This window comes from Carcharodon carcharias, chromosome 22 (genome assembly GCF_017639515.1).
Source record: "Carcharodon carcharias isolate sCarCar2 chromosome 22, sCarCar2.pri, whole genome shotgun sequence".
NCBI classification, from domain to species: Eukaryota; Metazoa; Chordata; class Chondrichthyes; order Lamniformes; family Lamnidae; genus Carcharodon; species Carcharodon carcharias.
In genome coordinates, this window is record NC_054488.1 from 30736774 (window position 1) to 30763744 (window position 26971).

Consider the following 26971-nt stretch of genomic DNA (forward strand, 5'->3'; position numbering starts at 1 on the left):
TTCCAACAGCTGCTGTGGTGGAATTTGAACCCGTGTCCCTAGAACATTAGGCTGGGCCTCTGGATTACTAGCCCAGTGACACTATGCCACTGCCCAATTTAATCAGAGAAGTGTAAGGCGTTGCAATAAAAATTGAAAGTGCTGGAAATACTCAGCAAGCCTGGCAGCATTTGTGGAGAGAGAAACAAGAGTTAACATTTCAAATCAACTATGATTCATTTTCAGAACTGAAGGAAGTTCTGGGGGAAGTAGTCACAGCCACAGATTTTCAGGGTCAGGTTGCTCATTGGCTGGAGGTTGGGTTGGGTGGCAAGCAGGAGCCATGAGGGCAATATTGAGGTGGGGCTGTGAAGGTGCAGTTTTCATTGAAACATACCAGGGCAGCTATTAATATGGCTGAAGGAAATGATGTAGCAGTGATCAAAGAAGACAGCTAGAGAGCCAGCACTTAGAGCAGTGCTGCCCCTAGTTTCTCTTACACTAATCTAGAGGTCCTCTTGGAGGCAGTGAGGTAGAGGTAGGCAGCCCTTCTTCCAGAGGGTGGCACAGCCACCCTCCCACACAAAGCTGGCATGGTTGCAGATGGCTGAGAATTGTGGCCAGGAGGAATTGGGTTAAGTATTGGAAAAATATCTACTTATTCATTCTGGCAATGTAAGCGTAAGGCCAGACCCTGATGACAGGCCTGTGGATATTCAACTTCCATTAGATCTGAGGAGCCTCATGGTACAAGCTGCTCCTGAACATGGGAAAAATGTGTTCCCAGGGTATTTACTGACTCCTCACAAGGTTCATAGCCACAGTGCTATTGAGGACCTTTCAGCACTGATACATGCAGCTTCCAATCTCAATGAGCCACTGGTATCAGCCACAGAGGCCAGTAGTGCCTTATGTCTCTCTTTTGTCCTTGCAGGAAACACGGTCACATAATACCCAAGAAAAGACCAACAGGAGGAGGGGTGGAGTGTACCTCCACATGGAGTCATCTGTCAGATGGTCCCCAGGAAAAAGTCAAGGAAAGAGAGATGGGGATTCCTGGTGTGGAGGTGAATGCAATCTGTAAATGAACAAGATGAAGTGTGTTATATAATGGGGACAATCAGAGACTTGGGGGGAAATGTAGTGTAAGGGGTGAATTCTAACTGTGTGATATGCTAATGGATACTATATACATTATCACAGGAAGTGATGCAATGTTCATGATCTCACTTGCTCTTGTTGACCACATGGAAAGATGAAGTCACCGTAAGATGTTTCTTAATAAAATTAACATTTTCCTTACCTCAGCAGACTCTGTAAATATTCTGTGTTAGCACAATGAGACCAAGAATATTATAGAGTGCACAGTAATGACAGTAACCAAAGGGTGGAATCATCCCAGATTTGTATTAAGTGTGGTCGCAGGTGGGAAAAGGGATGTTTTACTCACCAGCCGCAATGGTGGGATTTTGCACCATATCATCCCAATCCTGCCTCATTAATATGCATTCCCAGGAAACATGCCGTTTTGCTGGTGGGTGCCCTTCAATTCACCTGCCATGTCATCACCTCGCAGCTTCCTCATGCCAAACGCCATATTTAACGTGTAGCCGCGTGCACACCTCTCAGTGCTTCCAGCCTAGGACTGCTGCATAGAAGACATGGTTCCAAAAGGCAGGAAGTCTGCAGCCTCCCAATTCAGTGATGCATCCCTGGGATTCCTTCTGGACACTGTTGGAGCTTGCTGTGATGTCCTCTACCCCCGCTCTGGCCGTAGGAGGCCAATCAGTGTCACCACTCCGGCTTGGTTGGCAATGGCAATGGCGGACACACAGAAGAGGGGTTCACCATCCAGTGCAGAAAGGGCATGAATGATCTCATCTTTGGCGCCAGGGTAAGACAACCATCTCCTCACTCTAAACTCACACACTCACAAGCCCATCACACATTCACTGACATCATCACTCACTCTCTCACACACATACCTTCACATCTCCGTCTGGACTCATTTCCTCTGGAGACTGCCTCCTCAGCCCTCACCATCTTGAGGCTTATGATGATTTGTAGATGTATTATAATGAAGTTCTCCACATCCAACGGTGGGAAATGTGGTCCACCATTGACGGACGACTGCATGATGTCGTGAAACTGATTTTTGGCCTTCTCGCCATATTGTCAGCCCATGCTGCCAAACATGCCCGCCACCAGTGGGCATGGAAAATTCCGCCCAAAGACTCAGCTGCTTTGGAAAGCCTCAGAAGTTTCCAATCTCCATGATCTCTTCTTGTGTTTCCCACAGATTCTGACATAGAAGGGGAAGGACAGAATCCTGTGCCTGCACTGAGGAAAGTGCTGGATTACAAAAGTTGGAAGGTCATGTTGGAGCCTTGGTGAGGCAACAGCTGGAGTACTGTGTGCAGTTCTGGTTGTCACATTATAGGAAGGATGTGATTGCACTGGAGGGGGTGCAGAGGAGATTCATCAGGATGTTGCCTGGGATGAAACATTTAAGTTATGAAGAGAGGTTGGATAGACTTGGGTTGTTTTCGCTGGAGCAGTGAAGACTGAGTTGGCCACCTGATCGAGGTGTACAAGATTATGAGGGGCATGGACAGGGTGGATAGGGAGCAGCTGTTTCCCTTAGTTGAAGAGTCAGTCACAAGGGGGCATAAGTTCACAGTGAGGGGCAGGAGGTTTAGGGGGGATGTGAAGAAAAAGGGTGATGACGGTCTGGAATGTGCTGCGTGGGAGTGTGGTGGAGGCAGGTTGCCTCACATTCTTTAGAAAATACCTGGATGAGCACTTGGCATGTCATAACATTCAAGGCTATGGGCCAAATGCTGGTAAGTGGGATTAGGTAGGTAGGTCAGGTGTTTCTCATGTGTTGGTGCAGACTCGATGGGCTGAAGGGCCTCTTCTGCACTGTGATTCTGTGGAACTGTGCATTAGAGCAGACACTGTCACATCTTACCATCTCACCCTCAGACCCACTCACCTTGGTAGGTGGCCGTGCAATAGGGTGGAGAGCACTTCATGAGTAAGCAGGAGGAGGTGAGAGAGACAGAGGCAGCCTCTTTTAGAGGATAGAGAACACACACAGCCCTGCTCAGCTGGACGCAGATGTAGGGCAGGAATCACAAGAAAGGAGTTTCTCTTTAGATCAACAACAGCAAATTTGTTCCCACATGTCAGAGTTCCCTGAGGCAGTGCATCTGGCTCATGTGCACCACAATTGGGTGAGGTCATGTGCACATGAGCTCCACCAATGGGTGAGTGGCCAACCTCATAGAGAGTCATATGCCTGAGCTAGATGAGTCCTGACATTAATGGCATCCTGAAGAGACTAAGTTAAAGTGCTCAATGAGATGGTGCAGACATGATGGGTAGAATGGGCCTCCTTCTACACCATTAGAATTCTGGGATTCTGTGATGCAGGAACAGCACACTGACCTGCATAGAATCAATGCCACGGTTTTTAACATGGACCAGCCAGTGATGCTGGTGGTGTAGAAATGTATGGAGGGGATGCTAGTTGCATCCCCAGCTTGGGGCTCCCCTCCAGGCATCCGGAGTGCCCAGCAACAACTAAGGCAGTCACCAAGGAGGATGATGAAGCAACCCCTCTTGGGGCTCCTTCGTCATTATTGACTTCCTTGACCCTTCTGAGTGAAGGGTCCAGTGACAGAGGCCGCTTCTACAATGACGCTGGAACTGCAGCCTCTGGAGATGTCCCCGTGATCAACTCCATGATGAGGCAACGACAATGGGCATCTCAGCCATAAGCTGAGCAGACTGCCTCCTACACATTCGAGACCATAAGGGGAGAATGGCATAGAAGTGGCCAAGAGTGGAGGTCCCTGTGTTGGGTAGAGCACTGAGTGGTTTACCGGGATTTACCTCACCTGTAAATATGCACTTTTTTTTTCAACACAATATAAATATTGACACATGACCCCAGACATGAGAGCTTCCATTCTTTAATGGTGAGACAGAAAAAGAGGGAAGAGGTGGTGAGGCGAAGCAAAGGTCTTTGAAGGGGAGCTGCATTAAAACCACTGGACAGACATGGATCATTCATTGGTGGTAAGAGTTTACATGTTCAGGCTGAGCCTTTAATCGAAGTGTTAAAACAGGCAGATAAAGTGCCTTCAGTTAGAGGGGCTCAGTTGGAACATGCCTGAATCAGATGAGTCCTGACATTAATAGCGTCCTGAAGAGACCCTCGTGCCCCTTGACTCCTCCCTGTGCAGCCTGTTTTGTAACAGAATAGTAGGATTAGCCTGGGTGGAATAGTAAATGCTTTGTTATCGGGACTGAGCAGCAGAATGGAATTAAACTGGATGGGATATTAAAGAGTATGGGAGATATATCACTCTATGGTAACTGCAGCCAAGGATGTTCAGGTTGCTATGCTACTCCAGGGCAGTAGGTGGTGGTGTAGGGAGTGACTGGATTTGTTTGCTCATTGCCTGACCCCTCTCTGAGCTACCGTCTCTTCAGCTGCAGTTACATGGTGAAGGAGTGTTAGAGAGTTACTGAGCATGGGGGAGAGAATGGGCTGAGCGTGATTGCAGTTAATGGGGCAGATATGCTGCCTCCTGGCACAGCTGCTGCTCTGTGTCAGCCTCTGCAACGGGCTGTAAACCGCTTTGTGTCTCCACCATTGGTCAGGGGATTAGCTGGGGAGCAGGCACCAGGCCAGAGATACCTGGATGAGACCACTTTACATCAAGCTGCATTGTATATTCATGTGAGTAATGAAAGGGAGTGCGGTACCAGGCTTATGCTGAAAAACATAGAAATAAATGGCACAGAAGGAGGCCATCTGGCCAAGTGTCTCTGGCAGAACAGTTACCTAGCTTAATCCCATTTTCCTGCACTTGATCCATAGCCTTGTGGGTTACAGCAGCTCAAGTGCATTTCCAAGTGATTTTTAAAATGTTATGAGGGTTTCTGCCTCACCAAACTGTACTCACTAGCAAGTGACACTGAGTAATCTGGAGGTCACAACATGCTGTTCAATCTCTCCTAGAACCCTAAACTCTGCCTGCAGGACCTCAGCGCTCTTTCTACCTATGTCATTGGTACTGAAGAGGAGATGTTACACTCTCCCGATCTCGCAACGACCACACGAGACTCAGGCTTCCTTTAACTGGTTTTATTCAAAAATATGCAAGGGAGCCGCAATCATTCCTAAGAATGAAGACCCTGATTGATTACATTTCATTACTTTTGTACTTTTTCTTATCTTAACACATTTGAGTACATTTGAATGCATCCAATTGGTAACTGACACACCAGTGCCATTATCTCTATCCTATTGAGTACATAAACATGTGATTTTGCTAACCAATTATTCTAAAGGCTGTATACATAATTATATTATCCAATCAAAATTAAAACACACACAAAGACCTTGGTTCTTTCAACTCAAGACTGTTTGTGTTTCATCAAAGCCCCCTCTTCGCCCCTTGTTCATCTTCCCATATCTAAGCTAAAACCGTCCGCCCCTTCCCTATCTGAGGGGAGTACACTTAATCTAATTTATGTCATACCTTTGTCCAATCTGACTCTCAAGGCTGTGCATTGTTCATCTGGTAATCTTCAACTCTTATATCTTTAGCTCATTTGCTGTTCACCCCTCATCCCCTCCACCTCTCTGAATGTCCTAAAGACAATCAGTGACATCCTTGACTCTTGCACCAGGGAAGTAACATACCGTCCTGGAATCACATTTCCCTCTCTACCCACCCATCCACACGCTCCCTACCCACCCGTCCACGAGCTCTCTACCGTCCCGTCCACGTGCTCTCTACCGTCCCGTCCACGTGCTCTCTACCCACCCGTGCACACACTCTCTACCGTCCCGTCCATGCGCTCTCTACCCACCCGTCCACACACTCTCTACCATCCCGTCCACAAGCTCTCTACCCACCCGTCCACACGCTCTCTACCCACCCGTCCACACGCTCTCTACCCACCCATCCACGTGCTCTCTACCCACCCGTCCACACACTCTCTACCGTCCCGTCCACGCGCTCTCTACCCACCCGTCCACGTGCTCTCTACCCACCCGTCCACACGCTCACTACCCACCCGTCCACACGCTCTCTACCGTCCCGTCCACATGCTCTCTACCCACCCGTCCACGTGCTCTCTACCCACCCGTCCACGCACTCTCTACCCACCCATCCACACGCTCTCTACCCACCCGTCGACACACTCTCTACCGTCCCGTCCACACGCTCTCTACCCACCCGTCCACACGCTCACTACCCACCCGTCCACACGCTCACTACCCACCCGTCCACGCGCTCTCTACCCACGCGTCCACAGGCTCTCTACCCACCTGTCCACACGCTCTCTACCGTCCCGTCCACGCGCTCTCTCCCCACCCGTCCACACGCTCTCTGCCCACCCGTCCACGCGCTCTCTACCCACCCGTCCACACGCTCTCTACCCACCCGTCCACACGCTCTCTACCCACCCGTCCACGCGCTCTCTACCCACCCGTCCACACGCTCTCTACCCACCCGTCCACGCGCTCTCTACCCACCCGTCCACGCCCTCTCTACAGTCCCGTCCACGCGCTCTCTACCCACCCGTCCACACGCTCTCTACCCACCCGTCCACACGCTCACTACCCACCCGTCCACACGCTCACTACCCACCCGTCCACGCGCTCACTACCCACCCGTCCACAGGCTCTCTACCCACCTGTCCACACGCTCTCTACCGTCCCGTCCACGCGCTCTCTACCCACCCGTCCACACGCTCTCTGCCCACCCGTCCACATGCTCTCTACCCACCCGTCCACACGCTCTCTGCCCACCCGTCCACACGCTCTCTACCCACCCGTCCACGCGCTCTCTACCCACCCGTCCACACCCTCTCTACCCACCCGTCCACACACTCTCTACCGTCCCGTCCACGCGCTCTCTACCCACCTGTCCACACGCTCTCTACCCACCCGTCCACACGCTCTCTACCCACCCATCCACGCGCTCTCTACCCACCCGTCCACGCGCTCTCTACCGTCCCGTCCACACGCTCTCTACCCACCCGTCCGCGCGCTCTCTACCCACCCATCCACACGCTCTCTGTTCGCCCGTCCACGCGCTCTTTGCCCACTCATCCGCGTGCTCTCTGTGCGCCGTCTGTGTGCTCTCTGCCCGTCTGTGCGCTCTCTGCCCACCCACCCATGTGCTCTCTGCCCACCCATCTGCGCGCTCTCTGCCCACCCATCTGCGCACTCTCTGCCCACCCCGTTGTGTGCTCTCTTGCTCTCTGCCCACCCATCCGTGTGCTCTCTGCCCACCCATCTGCGCGCTCTCTGCCCACCCATCCGTGTGCTCTCTGCCCACCCATCTGTGTGCTCTCTGCCCGCCCATCGCATGCTGTTGCTCAATCTCTATATCCCGCATTTGTACACCTGAGCTATTGTAGCAGGAGGCAGTAAAAGATCAAGAGCAGGACTCCTGCCTGATTTCCAACCCCCTCACCCCGGTCCCTAACCTAGGGGCACTGCGGTCATTAGTGGCCTGAGTGTCACTGGCTTTGACCAGTTAGCTGGACTCGGGACCTCTCTGGTCTGTGTGAATCAGGCACCACACATGGTGTTGCATTTACCCAGTGAGCTGTGGGGGGAGATCAGCCCCTTCCATGGCTGATTGAGGAGTGGGAGAGTGAGCTCTGTCCATCTTCTCTGATGGGAATAGTCTGGGCCAGAGACACAATTGCAGTGAAGTGTTTTCATATATAACTTACATGTGTTTTGCCTTTCAGTGGCCGTACTGTGAGAGGAGGTGTATATACTGTAACTTTAACAAATACATCTCCCCCAGTGTCGATCATGATGCCATGAGGGATGGCCTGATACGAGAGACTGAAACGTTGCTCAGTAACAGCCGAGTGAAGGAGTAAGTTGTACGTGGGGACGGGGCTAGTGGATCATGGGGTGAGACATAGGACAGGCCTGCACGACCAGGCTGAAAGAGTGATGGAGAGGCGTATAGAAATTGAGAAGAGGTAATTAGATGCAAGTCAATAACTGTGGGACAGATTTACCCTGGCTCAGTTGGTTGCAACTCTCACCTCAGAGTCAGGAGATTGAGTTCAAGCCTGGGAGTGCTGCACTTTTCACTGTCCCATCAAACACTCCCAGGACAGGTACAATACAGGGTTAGATACAGAGTAAAGCTCCCTCTACACTGTCCCATCAAACACTCCCAGGACAGGTACAATACGGGGTTAGATACAGAGTAAAGCTCCCTCTACACTGTCCCCATCAAACACTCCCAGGACAGGTACAATACAGGGTTAGATACAGAGTAAAGCTCCCTCTACACTGTCCCATCAAACACTCCCAGGACAGGTACAATACAGGGTTAGATACAGAGTAAAGCTCCCTCTACACTGTCCCATCAAACACTCCCAGGACAGGTACGATACAGGGTTAGATACAGAGTAAAGCTCCCTCTACACTGTCCCATCAAACACTCCCAGGACAGGTACGATACAGGGTTAGATACAGAGTAAAGCTCCCTCTACACTGTCCCATCAAACACTCCCAGGACAGGTACAATACAGGGTTAGATACAGAGTAAAGCTCCCTCTACACTGTCCCATCAAACACTCCCAGGACAGGTACAATACAGGGTTAGATACAGAGTAAAGCTCCCTCTACACTGTCCCATCAAACACTCCCAGGACAGGTACAATACAGGGTTAGATACAGAGTAAAGCTCCCTCTACACTGTCCCATCAAACACTCCCAGGACAGGTACAGCACGGGGTTAGATACAGAGTAAAGCTCCCTCTACACTGTCCCATCAAACACTCCCAGGACAGGTACAATACAGGGTTAGATACAGAGTAAAGCTCCCTCTACACTGTCCCATCAAACACTCCCAGGACAGGTACAATACAGGGTTAGATACAGAGTAAAGCTCCCTCTACACTGTCCCATCAAACACTCCCAGGACAGGTACAATACAGGGTTAGATACAGAGTAAAGCTCCCTCTACACTGTCCCATCAAACACTCCCAGGGCTGATACAGTACAAGGTTATACACAGAATAATGCTCCCTCCACAATGACCCATCAAACATTCCCAGGATAGATACAGCACAGGTTAGATACAGAGTAAAGCTCCATCTACACTGTCCCATCAAACAGTCCCAGGGCAGGTACAATACAGGGTTATACACAGAATAAAGTTCCCTCCACATTGACCCATCTAACACTCCCAGGACAGATAACAGCATAGGTTAGATACAGAGTAGAGCTTCCTTATGTCGATATGTGGTTCAATATTAGACCATTTATGGTTCTTTCATTATTGCTGACATACTTACTGTTTGAGTTGTATAAGGTTTATTACTAGCATGAATCCATAGTGTTCTCTTGATTTTCTGCCCCCCACTGCACTCTCCTGTCACTAACCCTCCCACTGGACACACTCCAGCGGTCCAGAAACTGATCTAAACACATCAGGTTCATTCCTGGCTGCACTGTGTTCACTGATGTTAGCCAGGCTGACTGTAGGGCTTCATAATTGGCCTCAATGCCCCTGTAGTATGGAGCGTAAAGAGTTCCCATCATTGATCACAATCCAGTGTTTGGAGCACCCACTTGCTCGGCAGCTTCAAATCATCTGTCAGCATTCACTGCTGGAATCCTTACCTGCTGCCTGGGCCTTGCTGTGACTGATCAGGTGGCTGAGGGATTGAACCATGAGGGAGTGAGCAGGATATGAGAAGCAAAGCAGCCAGTTGGTACACAGTACAATGGCTATAAAGACTGGACCCCGTTCCCCCATGAGGTGCCGTTGTGCTCACTGTGATTTACTTTCAGGATCACTTCAGTATTCATCGGTGGGGGGACACCAAGCCTAGCCCGACCATCCACCATCGCCAGCATCTTGGAGACTGTTGCCAGAGCAACCCACTTCCCTCACAACTTGGAGATCAGCATGGAGGCCAATCCCACATCAGCTGCAGCTTCCAGGCTGGCTGAGTTCAAGGCAGCCGGGATAACACGACTTTCCCTTGGGATCCAGGTGAGGTTGGACCATGTGTCTGAACATTGGAAGGAGACAGGGACAGGATTGGATCTCTGTGCTTTTCTCTCACTCTGTCCTAAAGATTTGGACTCTTGTGGTTGGGTTTCCTGCAGCCCTCTACTCGCAGCTGAATGTTTTGACAGTGTAGGCTGAGGTCCACCATTTGCAGTTTCTGTGCTATGTGGGAACACCAGGATGCTTCACTGGGATAGCCATGTGTTAGGAAGTGCGTCTGATTACTCCAAGTCAAGTTCAGGGTTTCTAAGCTTGTGGAGCAGTTAGTGTCACTGTGGGGCTTACAGGAGGCTGAGAAGTTCCTAGAGTACAGGTTCCAGGAGGTGGTCACTCTGCAGTTACACAGGATTCAGCAGGATATTAGTTGGATGACAATCTGACAGGGCAGGAAGAGACAGGCAGTGCAGGAATCCTCAGAGAGTGTGGCGTTTTAAACAGACTTTCAGTGCTGGACACTAGTGAAGGTAATGACATCTTGGGGGGAGCGCAGTCACAAACACTGCACAGCTGTATGGGACAAAGGACTGCGCAATGGGACCAAGCAAATGAGAGAACAGGCATAGGTGGTTTTTATAGAGGAGTGGGGTGGCTAGATAGGTGTTTCTGCAACTGTTTCAGGTTGGCAGGCTGTATCTAGTGTGGTGACACATGGATCAGTGCTGGGGCCTCAACTATTTACAATCTATATCAAAGACTTAGATGAAGGAACGGAACGTATGGTAGTTAAATTTGCCACTGACACCTAGGTAGGTAAGTAAGTTGTTAAGCGGAGGTAGAGATTCTGCAAAGGGATATAGATAGGTTAAATGAGTGGGCAAAAATTTTGCTGTTAGAATATAATGTGGGAAAATGTGAACTTGTCAACTTTGGCAGGAAGAATAGAAAAGCAGTAAACTATTTAAATGGAGAGAGATTGCAGAACTCGACAGTACAGAGGAATCTGGATGTCCTGGTACATGAATCACAAAAAATTAGTATGCAGGTGCGACAAGTGAGGAAGGAAGGCAAATGGAAGGTTGGTGTTTATTGCCAGGGGAATGGAATATAAAAGTAGGTTAGTTTTACTGCAGCTGTATAGGGCATTAGTGAGACCACATCTGGAGTACTGTACAGTTTTGGCCTCCTTATTTGGAAAGGATATAATTGTTGAAAGCAGTTCAGAAAAAGTTCACTTGACTCATCTCTGGGATGACATAGTTATCTTATGAAGAAATGTTTCACCTATATTCACCGAAGGTTAGAAGAATGAGAGGTGATTTTATTGAAACATAGAAGATCCTAAGGGGACTTGATAGGGTGGAGACCGGGACGATGTTTCCTCTTGTGGGGGAGACTAGAACTAGGGGAAACATTTTAAGAATAAGAGGCCTTCCTTTTAAGGCTGAGATGAGAATTTTTTTTCTTGGGGGGTCATTAGTCTGTGGAATTCTCTTCCCCAGGAAATAGTGGAGGCTGGCTCATTGCCTATGTTCAAGGCTGAGTTAGATTTTTGATAGACAAGAAAGTCAAGGGTTATGGGGGAAGATGGGAAAGTGGAATTGAGACTGCATTCATATCAGAAATGATCTTATCGAATGGTGGAGCAGGCTCAAAAGGCTGAATGACCTACTCCTGCCCCTAAATTCTATTTTCCCATGATGTAAATCTTTCAGAGTTTGCGAGAGGGAAGTAATTCACTGAGAGGGTGCAGAAACTGTCGTCCATATAGGAAGCAATGACCCTGGAAGGAAACGGGTTGAGGCCCTGCAGTCAGAGTTTCAGGAGCTTGGGAGGAAATTAAAAAGCAGGACTCAAAGATCTGGATTACTGCCAGCCTTTTGTGCTAATGAATTTGGGAATAGCAGGATAAAATAGGGAAAGACTTGGTTGGAGAAATTGTGCAAGACTTCAGATTCAAGGGCATTTGGAGAAATTCTGGGACAGGAAGGGCCTGTTCAAGAGGGACAGGTGGCACCTCTCCAGACGGGCAGGAAGACTGATAAGTGCTGTGGGAGAGGGCACAAGGATGAAACATTAGAGAGGAGAAACAGGGTGCACAGCAGACTGGGAGAAACAGGGTGCACAGCAGACTGGGAGAGGCAAATAACACTAAAGAATACTTCAGAATTAGGAGCGATCAGACAGGGAGCAAATGCAAAGCAGTGTAGAATGGGTTTGGAGGGCATGTTTGTAAGTGCAAGGGAACATGGTAAGTAAGGTTGATGAGCTGCATTAAGTCACCACATAGACTATGATATAGCAGCCCAAATCTTCAGAGGTGGGGAGAGGTCTCCAACTTAACTTATGTCACTGATAAGCATTTGGACCCTGAGGAAATCCCAATGTGCACACAACCGAGGTACTTACGTGGGAAGTTCAAACTTTCATTGCCAGTTTTACCCAACCCGGATTGCTCTGTGATTCCAACGACAGTGGGATGAGATGGTGAGAACCACGGAGACATGGGCCTCCCCCTTCCCGGCAGTGTTCACCGCCCCATCCCCTTCCCGGCAGTGCTCACCGCCCCATCCCCTTCCCGGCAGTGTTCACCGCCCCATCCCCTTCCCGGCAGTGTTCGCCGCCCCTCCCCTTACCAGCGGTGTTCACCGCCCCTCCCCTTCCCAGCAGTGTTCACCGTGCTCCCCCCATTCCCGGCAGTGTTCACCGTGCTCCCGCCGTTCCCGGCAGTGTTCACCGTGCTCCCCCCGTTCCCGGCAGTGTTCACCATGCTCCCCCCCTTCCCGGCAGTGTTCACCGTGCTCCCCCCGTTCCCGGCAGTGTTCACCGTGCTCCCCCCGTTCCCGGCAGTGTTCGCCGCCCCTCCCCTTACCAGCGGTGTTCGCCGCCCCTCCCCTTACCAGCGGTGTTCACCGCCCCTCCCCTTACCAGCGGTGTTCACCGCCCCTCCCCTTCCCGGCAGTGTTCACCGTGCTCCCCCCGTTCCCGGCAGTGTTCACCGTGCTCCCCCCCGTTCCCGGCAGTGTTCACCGCTCCTCCCCCTTCCCGGCAGTGTTCACCGCTCCTCCCCCTTCCCGGCAGTGTTCACCGTGCTCCCCCCGTTCCCGGCAGTGTTCACCGCTCCTCCCCCTTCCCGGCAGTGTTCACCGCTCCTCCCCCTTCCCGGCAGTGTTCACCGCTCCTCCCCCTTCCCGGCAGTGTTCACCGCTCCTCCCCCTTCCCGGCAGTGTTCACCGCTCCTCCCCCTTCCCGGCAGTGTTCACCATGCTCCCCCCCTTCCCGGCAGTGTTCACCGTGCTCCCCCCCTTCCCGGCAGTGTTCACCATGCTCCCCCCCTTCCCGGCAGTGTTCACCATGCTCCCCCCCTTCCCGGCAGTGTTCACCGTGCTCCCCCCGTTCCCGGCAGTGTTCACCATGCTCCCCCCGTTCCCGGCAGTGTTCACCATGCTCCCCCCCTTCCCGGCAGTGTTCACCGTGCTCCCCCCGTTCCCGGCAGTGTTCACCGCTCCTCCCCCTTCCCGGCAGTGTTCACCGCTCCTCCCCCTTCCCGGCAGTGTTCACCGCTCCTCCCCCTTCCCGGCAGTGTTCACCATGCTCCCCCCCTTCCCGGCAGTGTTCACCATGCTCCCCCCCTTCCCGGCAGTGTTCACCATGCTCCCCCCCTTCCCGGCAGTGTTCACCGTGCTCCCCCCGTTCCCGGCAGTGTTCACCGTGCTCCCCCCGTTCCCGGCAGTGTTCACCGCCCCTCCCCTTCCCAGCAGTGTTCACCGTGCTCCCCCCGTTCCCGGCAGTGTTCACCGCTCCTCCCCCTTCCCGGCAGTGTTCACCGCTCCTCCCCCTTCCCGGCAGTGTTCACCGCTCCTCCCCCTTCCCGGCAGTGTTCACCGTGCTCCCCCCCGTTCCCGGCAGTGTTCACCATGCTCCCCCCCTTCCCGGCAGTGTTCACCATGCTCCCCCCCTTCCCGGCAGTGTTCACCGTGCTCACTCCGTTCCCGGCAGTGTTCACCGTGCTCCCCCCGTTCCCGGCAGTGTTCACCATGCTCCCCCCCTTCCCGGCAGTGTTCACCGTGCTCACTCCGTTCCCGGCAGTGTTCACCGTGCTCCCCCTTCCCGGCAGTGTTCACCGTGCTCCCCCCCGTTCCCGGCAGTGTTCACCGTGCTCCCCCCGTTCCCGGCAGTGTTCACCGCTCCTCCCCCTTCCCGGCAGTGTTCACCGCTCCTCCCCCTTCCCGGCAGTGTTCACCGCTCCTCCCCCTTCCCGGCAGTGTTCACCGTGCTCCCGCCGTTCCCGGCAGTGTTCACCGTGCTCCCGCCGTTCCCGGCAGTGTTCACCATGCTCCCCCCCTTCCCGGCAGTGTTCACCATGCTCCCCCCGTTCCCGGCAGTGTTCACCATGCTCCCCCCCTTCCCGGCAGTGTTCACCGTGCTCCCGCCGTTCCCGGCAGTGTTCACCGCTCCTCCCCCTTCCCGGCAGTGTTCACCGTGCTCCCCCCGTTCCCGGCAGTGTTCACCGTGCTCCCGCCGTTCCCGGCAGTGTTCACCGTGCTCCCCGCCGTTCCCGGCAGTGTTCACCATGCTCCCTCCGTTCCCGGCAGTGTTCACCGTGCTCCCGCCGTTCCCGGCAGTGTTCACCGTGCTCCCGCCGTTCCCGGCAGTGTTCACCGTGCTCCCCCCCTTCCCGGCAGTGTTCACCGTGCTCCCGCCGTTCCCGGCAGTGTTCACCGTGCTCCCGCCGTTCCCGGCAGTGTTCACCGTGCTCCCCCCCTTCCCGGCAGTGTTCACCGCCCCTCCCCTTACCAGCGGTGTTCACCGCCCCATCCCCTTCCCGGCAGTGTTCACCGTGCTCCCCCCGTTCCCGGCAGTGTTCACCGTGCTCCCCCCGTTCCCGGCAGTGTTCACCGTGCTCCCCCCGTTCCCGGCAGTGTTCACCGCCCCATCCCCTTCCCGGCAGTGTTCACCGTGCTCCCGCCGTTCCCGGCAGTGTTCACCGTGCTCCCCCCGTTCCCGGCAGTGTTCACCGCCCCATCCCCTTCCCGGCAGTGTTCACCGTGCTCCCGCCGTTCCCGGCAGTGTTCACCGTGCTCCCCCCGTTCCCGGCAGTGTTCACCGTGCTCCCGCCGTTCCCGGCAGTGTTCACCGTGCTCCCCCCGTTCCCGGCAGTGTTCACCGTGCTCCCCCCCGTTCCCGGCAGTGTTCACCGCTCCTCCCCCTTCCCGGCAGTGTTCACCGTGCTCCCCCCGTTCCCGGCAGTGTTCACCGCTCCTCCCCCGTTCCCGGCAGTGTTCACCGTGCTCCCCCCCCTTCCCGGCAGTGTTCACTGTGCTCCCCCCGCTCCCGGCAGTTTTCACCGTGCTCCCGCCGTTCCCGGCAGTGTTCACCGTGCTCCCCGCCGTTCCCGGCAGTGTTCACCGTGCTCCCCCCGTTCCCGGCAGTGTTCACCGCCCCTCCCCCTTCCCGGCAGTGTTCACCGTGCTCCCCCCGTTCCCGGCAGTGTTCACCGTGCTCCCCCCCGTTCCCGGCAGTGTTCACCGCTCCTCCCCCTTCCCGGCAGTGTTCACCGCTCCTCCCCCTTCCCGGCAGTGTTCACCGTGCTCCCGCCGTTCCCGGCAGTGTTCACCGTGCTCCCCCCCGTTCCCGGCAGTGTTCACCGTGCTCCCCCCGTTCCCGGCAGTGTTCACCGCTCCTCCCCCTTCCCGGCAGTGTTCACCGCTCCTCCCCCTTCCCGGCAGTGTTCACCGCTCCTCCCCCTTCCCGGCAGTGTTCACCGCTCCTCCCCCTTCCCGGCAGTGTTCACCGCTCCTCCCCCTTCCCGGCAGTGTTCACCGCTCCTCCCCCTTCCCGGCAGTGTTCACCATGCTCCCCCCCTTCCCGGCAGTGTTCACCATGCTCCCCCCCTTCCCGGCAGTGTTCACCGTGCTCCCCCCGTTCCCGGCAGTGTTCACCGTGCTCCCGCCGTTCCCGGCAGTGTTCACCGCTCCTCCCCCTTCCCGGCAGTGTTCACCGCTCCTCCCCCTTCCCGGCAGTGTTCACCGTGCTCCCGCCGTTCCCGGCAGTGTTCACCGTGCTCCCCCCCGTTCCCGGCAGTGTTCACCATGCTCCCCCCCTTCCCGGCAGTGTTCACCGTGCTCCCCCCGTTCCCGGCAGTGTTCACCATGCTCCCCCCCTTCCCGGCAGTGTTCACCGTGCTCCCCCCGTTCCCGGCAGTGTTCACCGCTCCTCCCCCTTCCCGGCAGTGTTCACCGCTCCTCCCCCTTCCCGGCAGTGTTCACCGCTCCTCCCCCTTCCCGGCAGTGTTCACCATGCTCCCCCCCTTCCCGGCAGTGTTCACCATGCTCCCCCCCTTCCCGGCAGTGTTCACCATGCTCCCCCCCTTCCCGGCAGTGTTCACCGTGCTCCCCCCGTTCCCGGCAGTGTTCACCGTGCTCCCCCCCTTCCCGGCAGTGTTCACCGTGCTCCCTCCGTTCCCGGCAGTGTTCACCGTGCTCCCCCCGTTCCCGGCAGTGTTCACCGCCCCTCCCCTTCCCAGCAGTGTTCACCGTGCTCCCCCCGTTCCCGGCAGTGTTCACCGCTCCTCCCCCTTCCCGGCAGTGTTCACCGCTCCTCCCCCTTCCCGGCAGTGTTCACCGCTCCTCCCCCTTCCCGGCAGTGTTCACCGTGCTCCCCCCCGTTCCCGGCAGTGTTCACCATGCTCCCCCCCTTCCCGGCAGTGTTCACCATGCTCCCCCCCTTCCCGGCAGTGTTCACCGTGCTCACTCCGTTCCCGGCAGTGTTCACCGTGCTCCCCCCGTTCCCGGCAGTGTTCACCGTGCTCACTCCGTTCCCGGCAGTGTTCACCGTGCTCCCCCTTCCCGGCAGTGTTCACCGTGCTCCCCCCCGTTCCCGGCAGTGTTCACCGTGCTCCCCCCGTTCCCGGCAGTGTTCACCGCTCCTCCCCCTTCCCGGCAGTGTTCACCGCTCCTCCCCCTTCCCGGCAGTGTTCACCGCTCCTCCCCCTTCCCGGCAGTGTTCACCGTGCTCCCGCCGTTCCCGGCAGTGTTCACCGTGCTCCCGCCGTTCCCGGCAGTGTTCACCATGCTCCCCCCCTTCCCGGCAGTGTTCACCATGCTCCCCCCGTTCCCGGCAGTGTTCACCATGCTCCCCCCCTTCCCGGCAGTGTTCACCGTGCTCCCGCCGTTCCCGGCAGTGTTCACCGTGCTCCCCCCGTTCCCGGCAGTGTTCACCGCTCCTCCCCCTTCCCGGCAGTGTTCACCGTGCTCCCCCCGTTCCCGGCAGTGTTCACCGTGCTCCCGCCGTTCCCGGCAGTGTTCACCGTGCTCCCCGCCGTTCCCGGCAGTGTTCACCATGCTCCCTCCGTTCCCGGCAGTGTTCACCGTGCTCCCGCCGTTCCCGGCAGTGTTCACCGTGCTCCCGCCGTTCCCGGCAGTGTTCACCGTGCTCCCCCCCTTCCCGGCAGTGTTCACCGTGCTCCCGCCGTTCCCGGCAGTGTTCACCGTGCTCCCGCCGTTCCCGGCAGTGTTCACCGTGCTCCCCCCCTTCCCGGCAGTGTTCACCGCCCCATCCCCTTCCCGGCAGTGTTCACCGTGCTCCCCCCGTTCCCGGCAGTGTTCACCATGCTCCCCCCCTTCCCGGCAGTGTTCACCGTGCTCCCCCCGTTCCCGGCAGTGTTCACCGCCCCATCCCCTTCCCGGCAGTGTTCACCGTGCTCCCGCCGTTCCCGGCAGTGTTCACCGTGCTCCCCCCGTTCCCGGCAGTGTTCACCGTGCTCCCCCCCGTTCCCGGCAGTGTTCACCGTGCTCCCCCCCGTTCCCGGCAGTGTTCACCGCTCCTCCCCCTTCCCGGCAGTGTTCACCGTGCTCCCCCCGTTCCCGGCAGTGTTCACCGCTCCTCCCCCGTTCCCGGCAGTGTTCACCGTGCTCCCCCCCGTTCCCGGCAGTGTTCACCGCTCCTCCCCCTTCCCGGCAGTGTTCACCGTGCTCCCGCCGTTCCCGGCAGTGTTCACCGTGCTCCCCCCGTTCCCGGCAGTGTTCACCATGCTCCCTCCGTTCCCGGCAGTGTTCACCGTGCTCCCCCCGTTCCCGGCAGTGTTCACCGTGCTCCCCCCGTTCCCGGCAGTGTTCACCGTGCTCCCCCTTCCCGGCAGTGTTCACCGCCCCATCCCCTTCCCGGCAGTGTTCACCGCCCCTCCCCTTACCAGCGGTGTTCACCGCCCCATCCCCTTCCCGGCAGTGTTCACCGTGCTCCCCCCGTTCCCGGCAGTGTTCACCGCCCCTCCCCCTTCCCGGCAGTGTTCACCGCCCCTCCCCCTTCCCGGCAGTGTTCACCGTGCTCCCGCCGTTCCCGGCAGTGTTCACCGCCCCTCCCCCTTCCCGGCAGTGTTCACCGTGCTCCCCCCCGTTCCCGGCAGTGTTCACCGTGCTCCCCCCGTTCCCGGCAGTGTTCACCGTGCTCCCCCCCTTCCCGGCAGTGTGCACCGCTCCTCCCCTTCCCAGCAGTGTTCACCGTGCTCCCCCTTCCCGGCAGTGTTCACCGCTCCTCCCCCTTCCCGGCAGTGTTCACCGCTCCTCCCCCTTCCCGGCAGTGTTCACCGTGCTCCCGCCGTTCCCGGCAGTGTTCACCGCTCCTCCCCCTTCCCGGCAGTGTTCACCGTGCTCCCCCCCGTTCCCGGCAGTGTTCACCGCTCCTCCCCCTTCCCGGCAGTGTTCACCGTGCTCCCGCCGTTCCCGGCAGTGTTCACCGTGCTCCCCCCGTTCCCGGCAGTGTTCACCGCTCCTCCCCCTTCCCGGCAGTGTTCACCGTGCTCCCCCCATTCCCGGCAGTGTTCACCGTGCTCCCCCCGTTCCCGGCAGTGTTCACCGTGCTCCCCCCTGTTCCCGGCAGTGTTCACCGTGCTCCCCCCGTTCCCGGCAGTGTTCACCGTGCTCCCCCCCGTTCCCGGCAGTGTTCACCGTGCTCCCCCCGTTCCCGGCAGTGTTCACCGCTCCTCCCCCTTCCCGGCAGTGTTCACCGTGCTCCCTCCGTTCCCGGCAGTGTTCACCGTGCTCCCGCCGTTCCCGGCAGTGTTCACCGCTCCTCCCCCTTCCCGGCAGTGTTCACCGTGCTCCCTCCGTTCCCGGCAGTGTTCACCGTGCTCCTCCCCCTTCCCGGCAGTGTTCACCGTGCTCCCTCCGTTCCCGGCAGTGTTCACCGTGCTCCCCCCGTTCCCGGCAGTGTTCACCGCCCCATCCCCTTCCCGGCAGTGTTCACCGTGCTCCCCCCGTTCCCGGCAGTGTTCACCGCCCCTCCCCCCGTTCCCGGCAGTGTTCACCGTGCTCCCCCCGTTCCCGGCAGTGTTCACCGTGCTCCCCCCCGTTCCCGGCAGTGTTCACCGCCCCTCCCCCTTCCCGGCAGTGTTCACCGCCCCTCCCCCTTCCCGGCAGTGTTCACCGTGCTCCCGCCGTTCCCGGCAGTGTTCACCGTGCTCCCGCCGTTCCCGGCAGTGTTCACCGCCCCTCCCCCTTCCCGGCAGTGTTCACCGTGCTCCCGCCGTTCCCGGCAGTGTTCACCGTGCTCCCCCCGTTCCCGGCAGTGTTCACCGCTCCTCCCCCTTCCCGGCAGTGTTCACCGTGCTCCCCCCGTTCCCGGCAGTGTTCACCGTGCTCCCCCCGTTCCCGGCAGTGTTCACCGTGCTCCCCCCGTTCCCGGCAGTGTTCACCGCCCCTCCCCCTTCCCGGCAGTGTTCACCGTGCTCCCGCCGTTCCCGGCAGTGTTCACCGTGCTCCCTCCGTTCCCGGCAGTGTTCACCGTGCTCACTCCGTTCCCGGCAGTGTTCACCGTGCTCCCCCCGTTCCCGGCAGTGTTCACCGCCCCTCCCCCTTCCCGGCAGTGTTCACCGTGCTCCCGCCGTTCCCGGCAGTGTTCACCGTGCTCACTCCGTTCCCGGCAGTGTTCACCGCTCCTCCCCCTTCCCGGCAGTGTTCACCGTGCTCCCCCCATTCCCGGCAGTGTTCACCGTGCTCCCGCCGTTCCCGGCAGTGTTCACCGTGCTCCCGCCGTTCCCGGCAGTGTTCACCGTGCTCCCCCCGTTCCCGGCAGTGTTCACCGCCCCTCCCCCTTCCCGGCAGTGTTCACCGTGCTCCCCCCATTCCTGGCAGTGTTCACCGTGCTCCCCCCGTTCCCGGCAGTGTTCACCGCCCCTCCCCCTTCCCGGCAGTGTTCACCGTGCTCCCGCCGTTCCCGGCAGTGTTCACCGTGCTCCCGCCGTTCCCGGCAGTGTTCACCGCCCCTCCCCCTTCCCGGCAGTGTTCACCGTGCTCCCGCCGTTCCCGGCAGTGTTCACCGTGCTCCCGCCGTTCCCGGCAGTGTTCACCGTGCTCCCCCCGTTCCCCGCAGTGTTCACCGCCCCTCCCCCCGTTCCCGGCAGTGTTCACCGTGCTCCCCCCGTTCCCGGCAGTGTTCACCGTGCTCCCCCCCGTTCCCGGCAGTGTTCACCGCCCCTCCCCCTTCCCGGCAGTGTTCACCGCCCCTCCCCCTTCCCGGCAGTGTTCACCGTGCTCCCGCCGTTCCCGGCAGTGTTCACCGTGCTCCCGCCGTTCCCGGCAGTGTTCACCGCCCCTCCCCCTTCCCGGCAGTGTTCACCGTGCTCCCGCCGTTCCCGGCAGTGTTCACCGCCCCTCCCCCTTCCCGGCAGTGTTCACCGTGCTCCCCCCATTCCTGGCAGTGTTCACCGTGCTCCCCCCGTTCCCGGCAGTGTTCACCGCCCCTCCCCGTTCCCGGCAGTGTTCACCATGCTCCCGCCGTTCCCGGCAGTGTTCACCGTGCTCCCGCCGTTCCCGGCAGTGTTCACCGCCCCTCCCCCTTCCCGGCAGTGTTCACCGTGCTCCCGCCGTTCCCGGCAGTGTTCACCGTGCTCCCCCCGTTCCCGGCAGTGTTCACCGCTCCTCCCCCTTCCCGGCAGTGTTCACCGTGCTCCCCCCGTTCCCGGCAGTGTTCACCGTGCTCCCGCCGTTCCCGGCAGTGTTCACCGCCCCTCCCCCTTCCCGGCAGTGTTCACCGTGCTCCCGCCGTTCCCGGCAGTGTTCACCGTGCTCCCCCCGTTCCCGGCAGTGTTCACCGCTCCTCCCCCTTCCCGGCAGTGTTCACCGTGCTCCCCCCGTTCCCGGCAGTGTTCACCGTGCTCCCCCCGTTCCCGGCAGTGTTCACCGTGCTCCCCCCATTCCTGGCAGTGTTCACCGTGCTCCCCCCGTTCCCGGCAGTGTTCACCGCCCCTCCCCCTTCCCGGCAGTGTTCACCGTGCTCCCGCCGTTCCCGGCAGTGTTCACCGTGCTCCCCCCGTTCCCGGCAGTGTTCACCGCTCCTCCCCCTTCCCGGCAGTGTTCACCGTGCTCCCCCCGTTCCCGGCAGTGTTCACCGTGCTCCCCCCGTTCCCGGCAGTGTTCACCGTGCTCCCCCCGTTCCCGGCAGTGTTCACCGCTCCTCCCCCTTCCCGGCAGTGTTCACCGTGCTCCCCCCGTTCCCGGCAGTGTTCACCGTGCTCCCCCCGTTCCCGGCAGTGTTCACCGTGCTCCCCCCTGTTCCCGGCAGTGTTCACCGCCCCTCCCCCTTCCCGGCAGTGTTCACCGTGCTCCCCCCTGTTCCCGGCAGTGTTCACCGTGCTCCCTCCGTTCCCGGCAGTGTTCACCGTGCTCCCCCCGTTCCCGGCAGTGTTCACCGCTCCTCCCCCTTCCCGGCAGTGTTCACCGTGCTCCCCCCGTTCCCGGCAGTGTTCACCGCTCCTCCCCCTTCCCGGCAGTGTTCACCGTGCTCCCCCCCTTCCCGGCAGTGTTCACCGTGCTCCCGCCGTTCCCGGCAGTGTTCACCGTGCTCCCCCCCTTCCCGGCAGTGTTCACCGTGCTCCCGCCGTTCCCGGCAGTGTTCACCGTGCTCCCCCCCGTTCCCGGCAGTGTTCACCGTGCTCCCCCCCTTCCCGGCAGTGTTCACCGCCCCATCCCCTTCCCGGCAGTGTTCACCGTGCTCCCTCCGTTCCCGGCAGTGTTCACCGTGCTCCCCCCGTTCCCGGCAGTGTTCACCGTGCTCCCCCCATTCCTGGCAGTGCGGATGTGATGCCAAGCAAGTGGGCTGCTTTGTCCTGGATGGTATTGAGCTTCTTGATTGTTGTTGGAGCTGCACTCATCCAGGCAAGTGGGGAGTATTCCATCACACTCCTGACTAGTGCCTTGTAGATGCTCGACTATCTGGGGTGGGAGGAGGGTGAACACTGCCGGGAACAGGGGGGAGCACGGTGAACACTGCTGGGAACGGGGGGAGCACGGTGAACACTGCCGGGAACGGGGGGAGCACGGTGAACACTGCCGGGAACGGGGGGAGCACGGTGAACACTGCCGGGAAGGGGGAGGGGCGGTGAACACTGCCGGGAACGGCGGGAGCACGGTGAACACTGCCGGGAACGGCGGGAGCACGGTGAACACTGCCGGGAACGGCGGGAGCACGGTGAACACTGCCGGGAACGGGGGGAGCACGGTGAACACTGCCGGGAATGGCGGGAGCACGGTGAACACTGCCGGGAACGGCGGGAGCACGGTGAACACTGCCGGGAACGGGGAGAGCGCGGTGAACACTGCCGGGAAGGGGGAGCACGGTGAACACTGCCGGGAACGGGGGGAGCACGGTGAACACTGCCGGGAACGGAGTGAGCACGGTGAACACTGCCGGGAACGGCGGGAGCACGGTGAACACTGCCGGGAACGGGGGGAGCACGGTGAACACTGCCGGGAATGGCGGGAGCACGGTGAACACTGCCGGGAACGGGGGGAGCACGGTGAACACTGCCGGGAACGGCGGGAGCACGGTGAACACTGCCGGGAACGGCGGGAGCACGGTGAACACTGCCGGGAACGGGGGGAGCACGGTGAACACTGCCGGGAACGGCGGGAGCACGGTGAACACTGCCGGGAACGGCGGGAGCACGGTGAACACTGCCGGGAACGGGGGGAGCACGGTGAACACTGCCGGGAACGGAGGGAGCACGGTGAACACTGCCGGGAACGGCGGGAGCACGGTGAACACTGCCGGGAACGGGGGGAGCACGGTGAACACTGCCGGGAACGGCGGGAGCACGGTGAACACTGCCGGGAACGGGGGGAGCATGGTGAACACTGCCGGGAACGGCGGGAGCACGGTGAACAGTGCCGGGAACGGCGGGAGCACGGTGAACACTGCTGGGAAGGGGAGGGGCGGTGAACACTGCCGGGAACGGCGGGAGCACGGTGAACACTGCCGGGAACGGGGGGAGCACGGTGAACACTGCCGGGAAGGGGGAGGAGCGGTGAACACTGCCGGGAACGGCGGGAGCACGGTGAACACTGCCGGGAAGGGGGAGGGGCGGTGAACACTGCCGGGAACGGGGAGAGCGCGGTGAACACTGCCGGGAAGGGGGAGGAGCGGTGAACACTGCCGGGAACGGAGGGAGCATGGTGAACACTGCCGGGAACGGCGGGAGCACGGTGAACACTGCCGGGAACGGCGGGAGCACGGTGAACACTGCCGGGAACGGCGGGAGCACGGTGAACACTGCCGGGAACGGAGGGAGCACGGTGAACACTGCCGGGAACGGGGGGAGGGGCGGTGAACACTGCCGGGAACGGGGGGAGCGCGGTGAACACTGCCGGGAACGGCGGGAGCACGGTGAACACTGCCGGGAACGGGGGGAGCACGGTGAACACTGCCGGGAACGGAGTGAGCACGGTGAACACTGCCGGGAACGGCGGGAGCACGGTGAACACTGCCGGGAACGGGGGGAGCACGGTGAACACTGCCGGGAACGGCGGGAGCACGGTGAACACTGCCGGGAACGGCGGGAGCACGGTGAACACTGCCGGGAACGGGGGGAGCACGGTGAACACTGCCGGGAACGGAGGGAGCACGGTGAACACTGCCGGGAACGGCGGGAGCACGGTGAACACTGCGGGGAACGGGGGGAGCACGGTGAACACTGCCGGGAACGGCGGGAGCACGGTGAACACTGCCGGGAACGGGGGGAGCATGGTGAACACTGCCGGGAACGGGGGGAGCACGGTGAACACTGCCGGGAACGGAGGGAGCATGGTGAACACTGCCGGGAACGGGGGGAGCACGGTGAACACTGCCGGGAACGGGAGGAGCACGGTGAACACTGCCGGGAACGGCGGGAGCACGGTGAACACTGCCGGGAACGGAGGGAGCACGGTGAACACTGCCGGGAACGGGGGGTGCACGGTGAACACTGCCGGGAAGGGGGAGGGGCGGTGAACACTGCCGGGAACGGGGAGAGCGCGGTGAGCACTGCCGGGAACGGGGAGAGCACGGTGAACACTGCCGGGAACGGCGGGAGCACGGTGAACACTGCCGGGAACGGGGGGAGCATGGTGAACACTGCCGGGAACGGGGGGAGCACGGTGAACACTGCCGGGAAGGGGGAGGGGCGGTGAACACTGCCGGGAAGGGGGAGGGGCGGTGAGCACTGCCGGGAACGGCGGGGAGCACGGTGAACACTGCCGGGAACGGGGGGAGCACGGTGAACACTGCCGGGAAGGGGGAGGGGCGGTGAACACTGCCGGGAACGGGGAGAGCGCGGTGAGCACTGCCGGGAACGGCGGGGAGCACGGTGAACACTGCCGGGAACGGGGGGAGCACGGTGAACACTGCCGGGAACGGCGGGGAGCACGGTGAACACTGCCGGGAAGGGGGAGGGGCGGTGAACACTGCCGGGAACGGCGGGAGCACGGTGAACACTGCCGGGAAGGGGGAGGGGCGGTGAACACTGCCGGGAAGGGGGAGGGGCGGTGAACACTGCCGGGAACGGCGGGGAGCACGGTGAACACTGCCGGGAACGGCGGGAGCACGGTGAACACTGCCGGGAAGGGGGAGGGGCGGTGAACACTGCCGGGAACGGGGAGAGCGCGGTGAGCACTGCCGGGAACGGCGGGGAGCACGGTGAACACTGCCGGGAACGGGGGGAGCACGGTGAACACTGCCGGGAACATCAAGAGGCAATGGTTGGATTCCACATTGCTGGGGTCTGGAGTCAAGTGTAGGCCAGACCAGGTAAGGACAACAGATTTCCTTCCCTGAAGGACATTAGTGAACCAGTTGGTTTTTACAACAATCAACAATGGTTTCATGGTCATCATTAGACGTTTAATTTCAGATTTTTATTGTATTCAAATTCCGCCATTACCCGTGGATTGTGGGGGGGTGAGGAAGGGGGTGAACACTGCCATCCCCTTCCCTCCTGGCAGTGTTCACTCTCCCACCAACCTCTTGCCAGCACTCATCGGCCACTATCCCTGCCCCACCTCCCACCAACAGTCCTCATCTTGGCAGTGCTCCCCCTCCTCCCACCCCAGACAGTGCTCAGCCTTTCCCACACTCCTCCCTCCGGAGTCACTTTCTAGAATCCCCGGTTTCTGTCCTGTCAAGGTCAGATTGGCGGGGAGTGAGGGGGAAGAGTTAAGTATTTTCATGGCATATTGGAGCTGAGAGAGGCTTAACACTGTGCGAGGAACACCGATGGAGGGTAAGGGAGGGGTGAACACTGTCGGGGCTGAGGAAAGGGGTAAATACTGTTGGGGGGGTAAACACTGTTGGGGGGTGAATACTGTCGGTGGATGAGGAAGAGGGTCAACCCTGCCCCCTCTGAGGGGATGAACACTGTCGAGGGGTGAGGATGGGGTAAACGCTATCAGGGGGCTATGGAAGGGGGTGAACACCATTGGCAGGTGAGGAAAGGGTAAGCACTGTCATGGGCTGAGGAAAGGCGTGAATACTGTTGGAGTGAGGGGAATGAACATTGTCGGGGGTGAACACTGTCCGAGAATGAGGCTAACACTGGCGAGGGTGAGGAGGATGGTGCACACTGGCAGGGGTGAGGGGGTTGAACACTGTCGAGGGGTGAGGAAGCGGGTAAATACTTGGTTTGGGGAGTGAGGGATGAGTGAACACTGTTGTCAGGGTGGGGGATGGCTGATCACTATTGAGGGTGAGGAAGTGGGTGAAAACTATTGCTGCGCTGCAGAAGAGGGTAAACACTGTCAGTGGGTGACGGGGATATGTACTGTCAGGTGTGAGAAAGGGAGTGAACACTGCAGGGGGTGAGGGGAGTGAACAGTGTTGGGGGGATGAGGAAGGTAAGTGAACATTGTTGGGTGAGGGGCGTGGTGAACACTTTCTGGGGTGAGGGGATGAACACTGTCGGGGGCTGTGAGGGAGGGGATAAGCACTGTCAGAAGATGAGGAGGGTGAACACTGTTGGAAGTGAAGGAAGGGAACACTGTCGGGGGTTGAGGGGGGTGAACATTGTTGGGGAGGTTGAGGAAGGGGTGAACACTGGGGTCGAGGAACAGGTGTACACTTTGGGGTGTGTGGAATGGGAAAGCACTGGGGGGTGTGAAAGACGGTGAACACTGTTAGGCGGTGAGGGCTGGTGAACACTGTCGGGGGGATGAGGAAGGGGCTGAACACAGAGGTGGTAAGGATGGTGAACACTGTTGGGGGGTGAGGAAGGGGGTGGACATCGTTAGGGGGTGAGGGAGCGGGTGAACGTTTCCTGAGGATGAGGGGGGTGACCACTGTCGGGGGTATGGAAGGGGGTGAACATTGTGGTGGTTGATGAAGGTGTTGAAGAAGGATGAGGGGTAAGGAAAGAGGTGAATACTTGGGGGGTCAGGAAGGAAGTAAACACTGTCGGGGGTGAGGAAGGGGGTGAACATTGTCAGGGGCTGAGGAAGGGGATGAACACTGTCGGGGATGAGGAAGGGGATGAACACTTGGGGCTGAGGAAGGGGATGAACACTGTCGGGGGTGAGGAAGAGGGTGAACACTGAGGTGGTGAGGAAGGGGGTGAACACTGTCGGGGGGTGAGGAAGGGGGTGAACACTGTCGGGGGGTGAGGAAGGGGGTGAACACTGTCGGGGGGTGAGAAAGGGGGTGAACACTGTCGGGGGGGTGAGGAAGGGGGTGAACAC

At 59.0% G+C, this 26971-nt stretch overlaps 1 protein-coding gene across 10 annotated transcripts in view; it reads left to right on the top strand.

The window, feature by feature from the left end:
* rsad1 (radical S-adenosyl methionine domain containing 1) overlaps nt 1–26971 on the top strand; it is a 219497-nt gene that overhangs the window by 42129 nt on the left and 150397 nt on the right. For 5 of the 10 annotated variants that reach the window (XM_041217463.1, XM_041217464.1, XM_041217468.1 and 2 more), the window contains exons 1-3: nt 4479–4729; nt 7765–7898; nt 9836–10040. In XM_041217463.1, coding sequence (XP_041073397.1) covers nt 4568–4729; nt 7765–7898; nt 9836–10040 — 501 coding nt within the window. In that variant the 5' untranslated portion in view covers nt 4479–4567. Of the gene's footprint in view, nt 1–913; nt 1047–4478; nt 4730–7764; nt 8008–9835; nt 10041–26971 lie in introns of those variants that run through there. The other 5 variants (XM_041217466.1, XM_041217465.1, XM_041217467.1 and 2 more) reach the window with 4 other exon arrangements.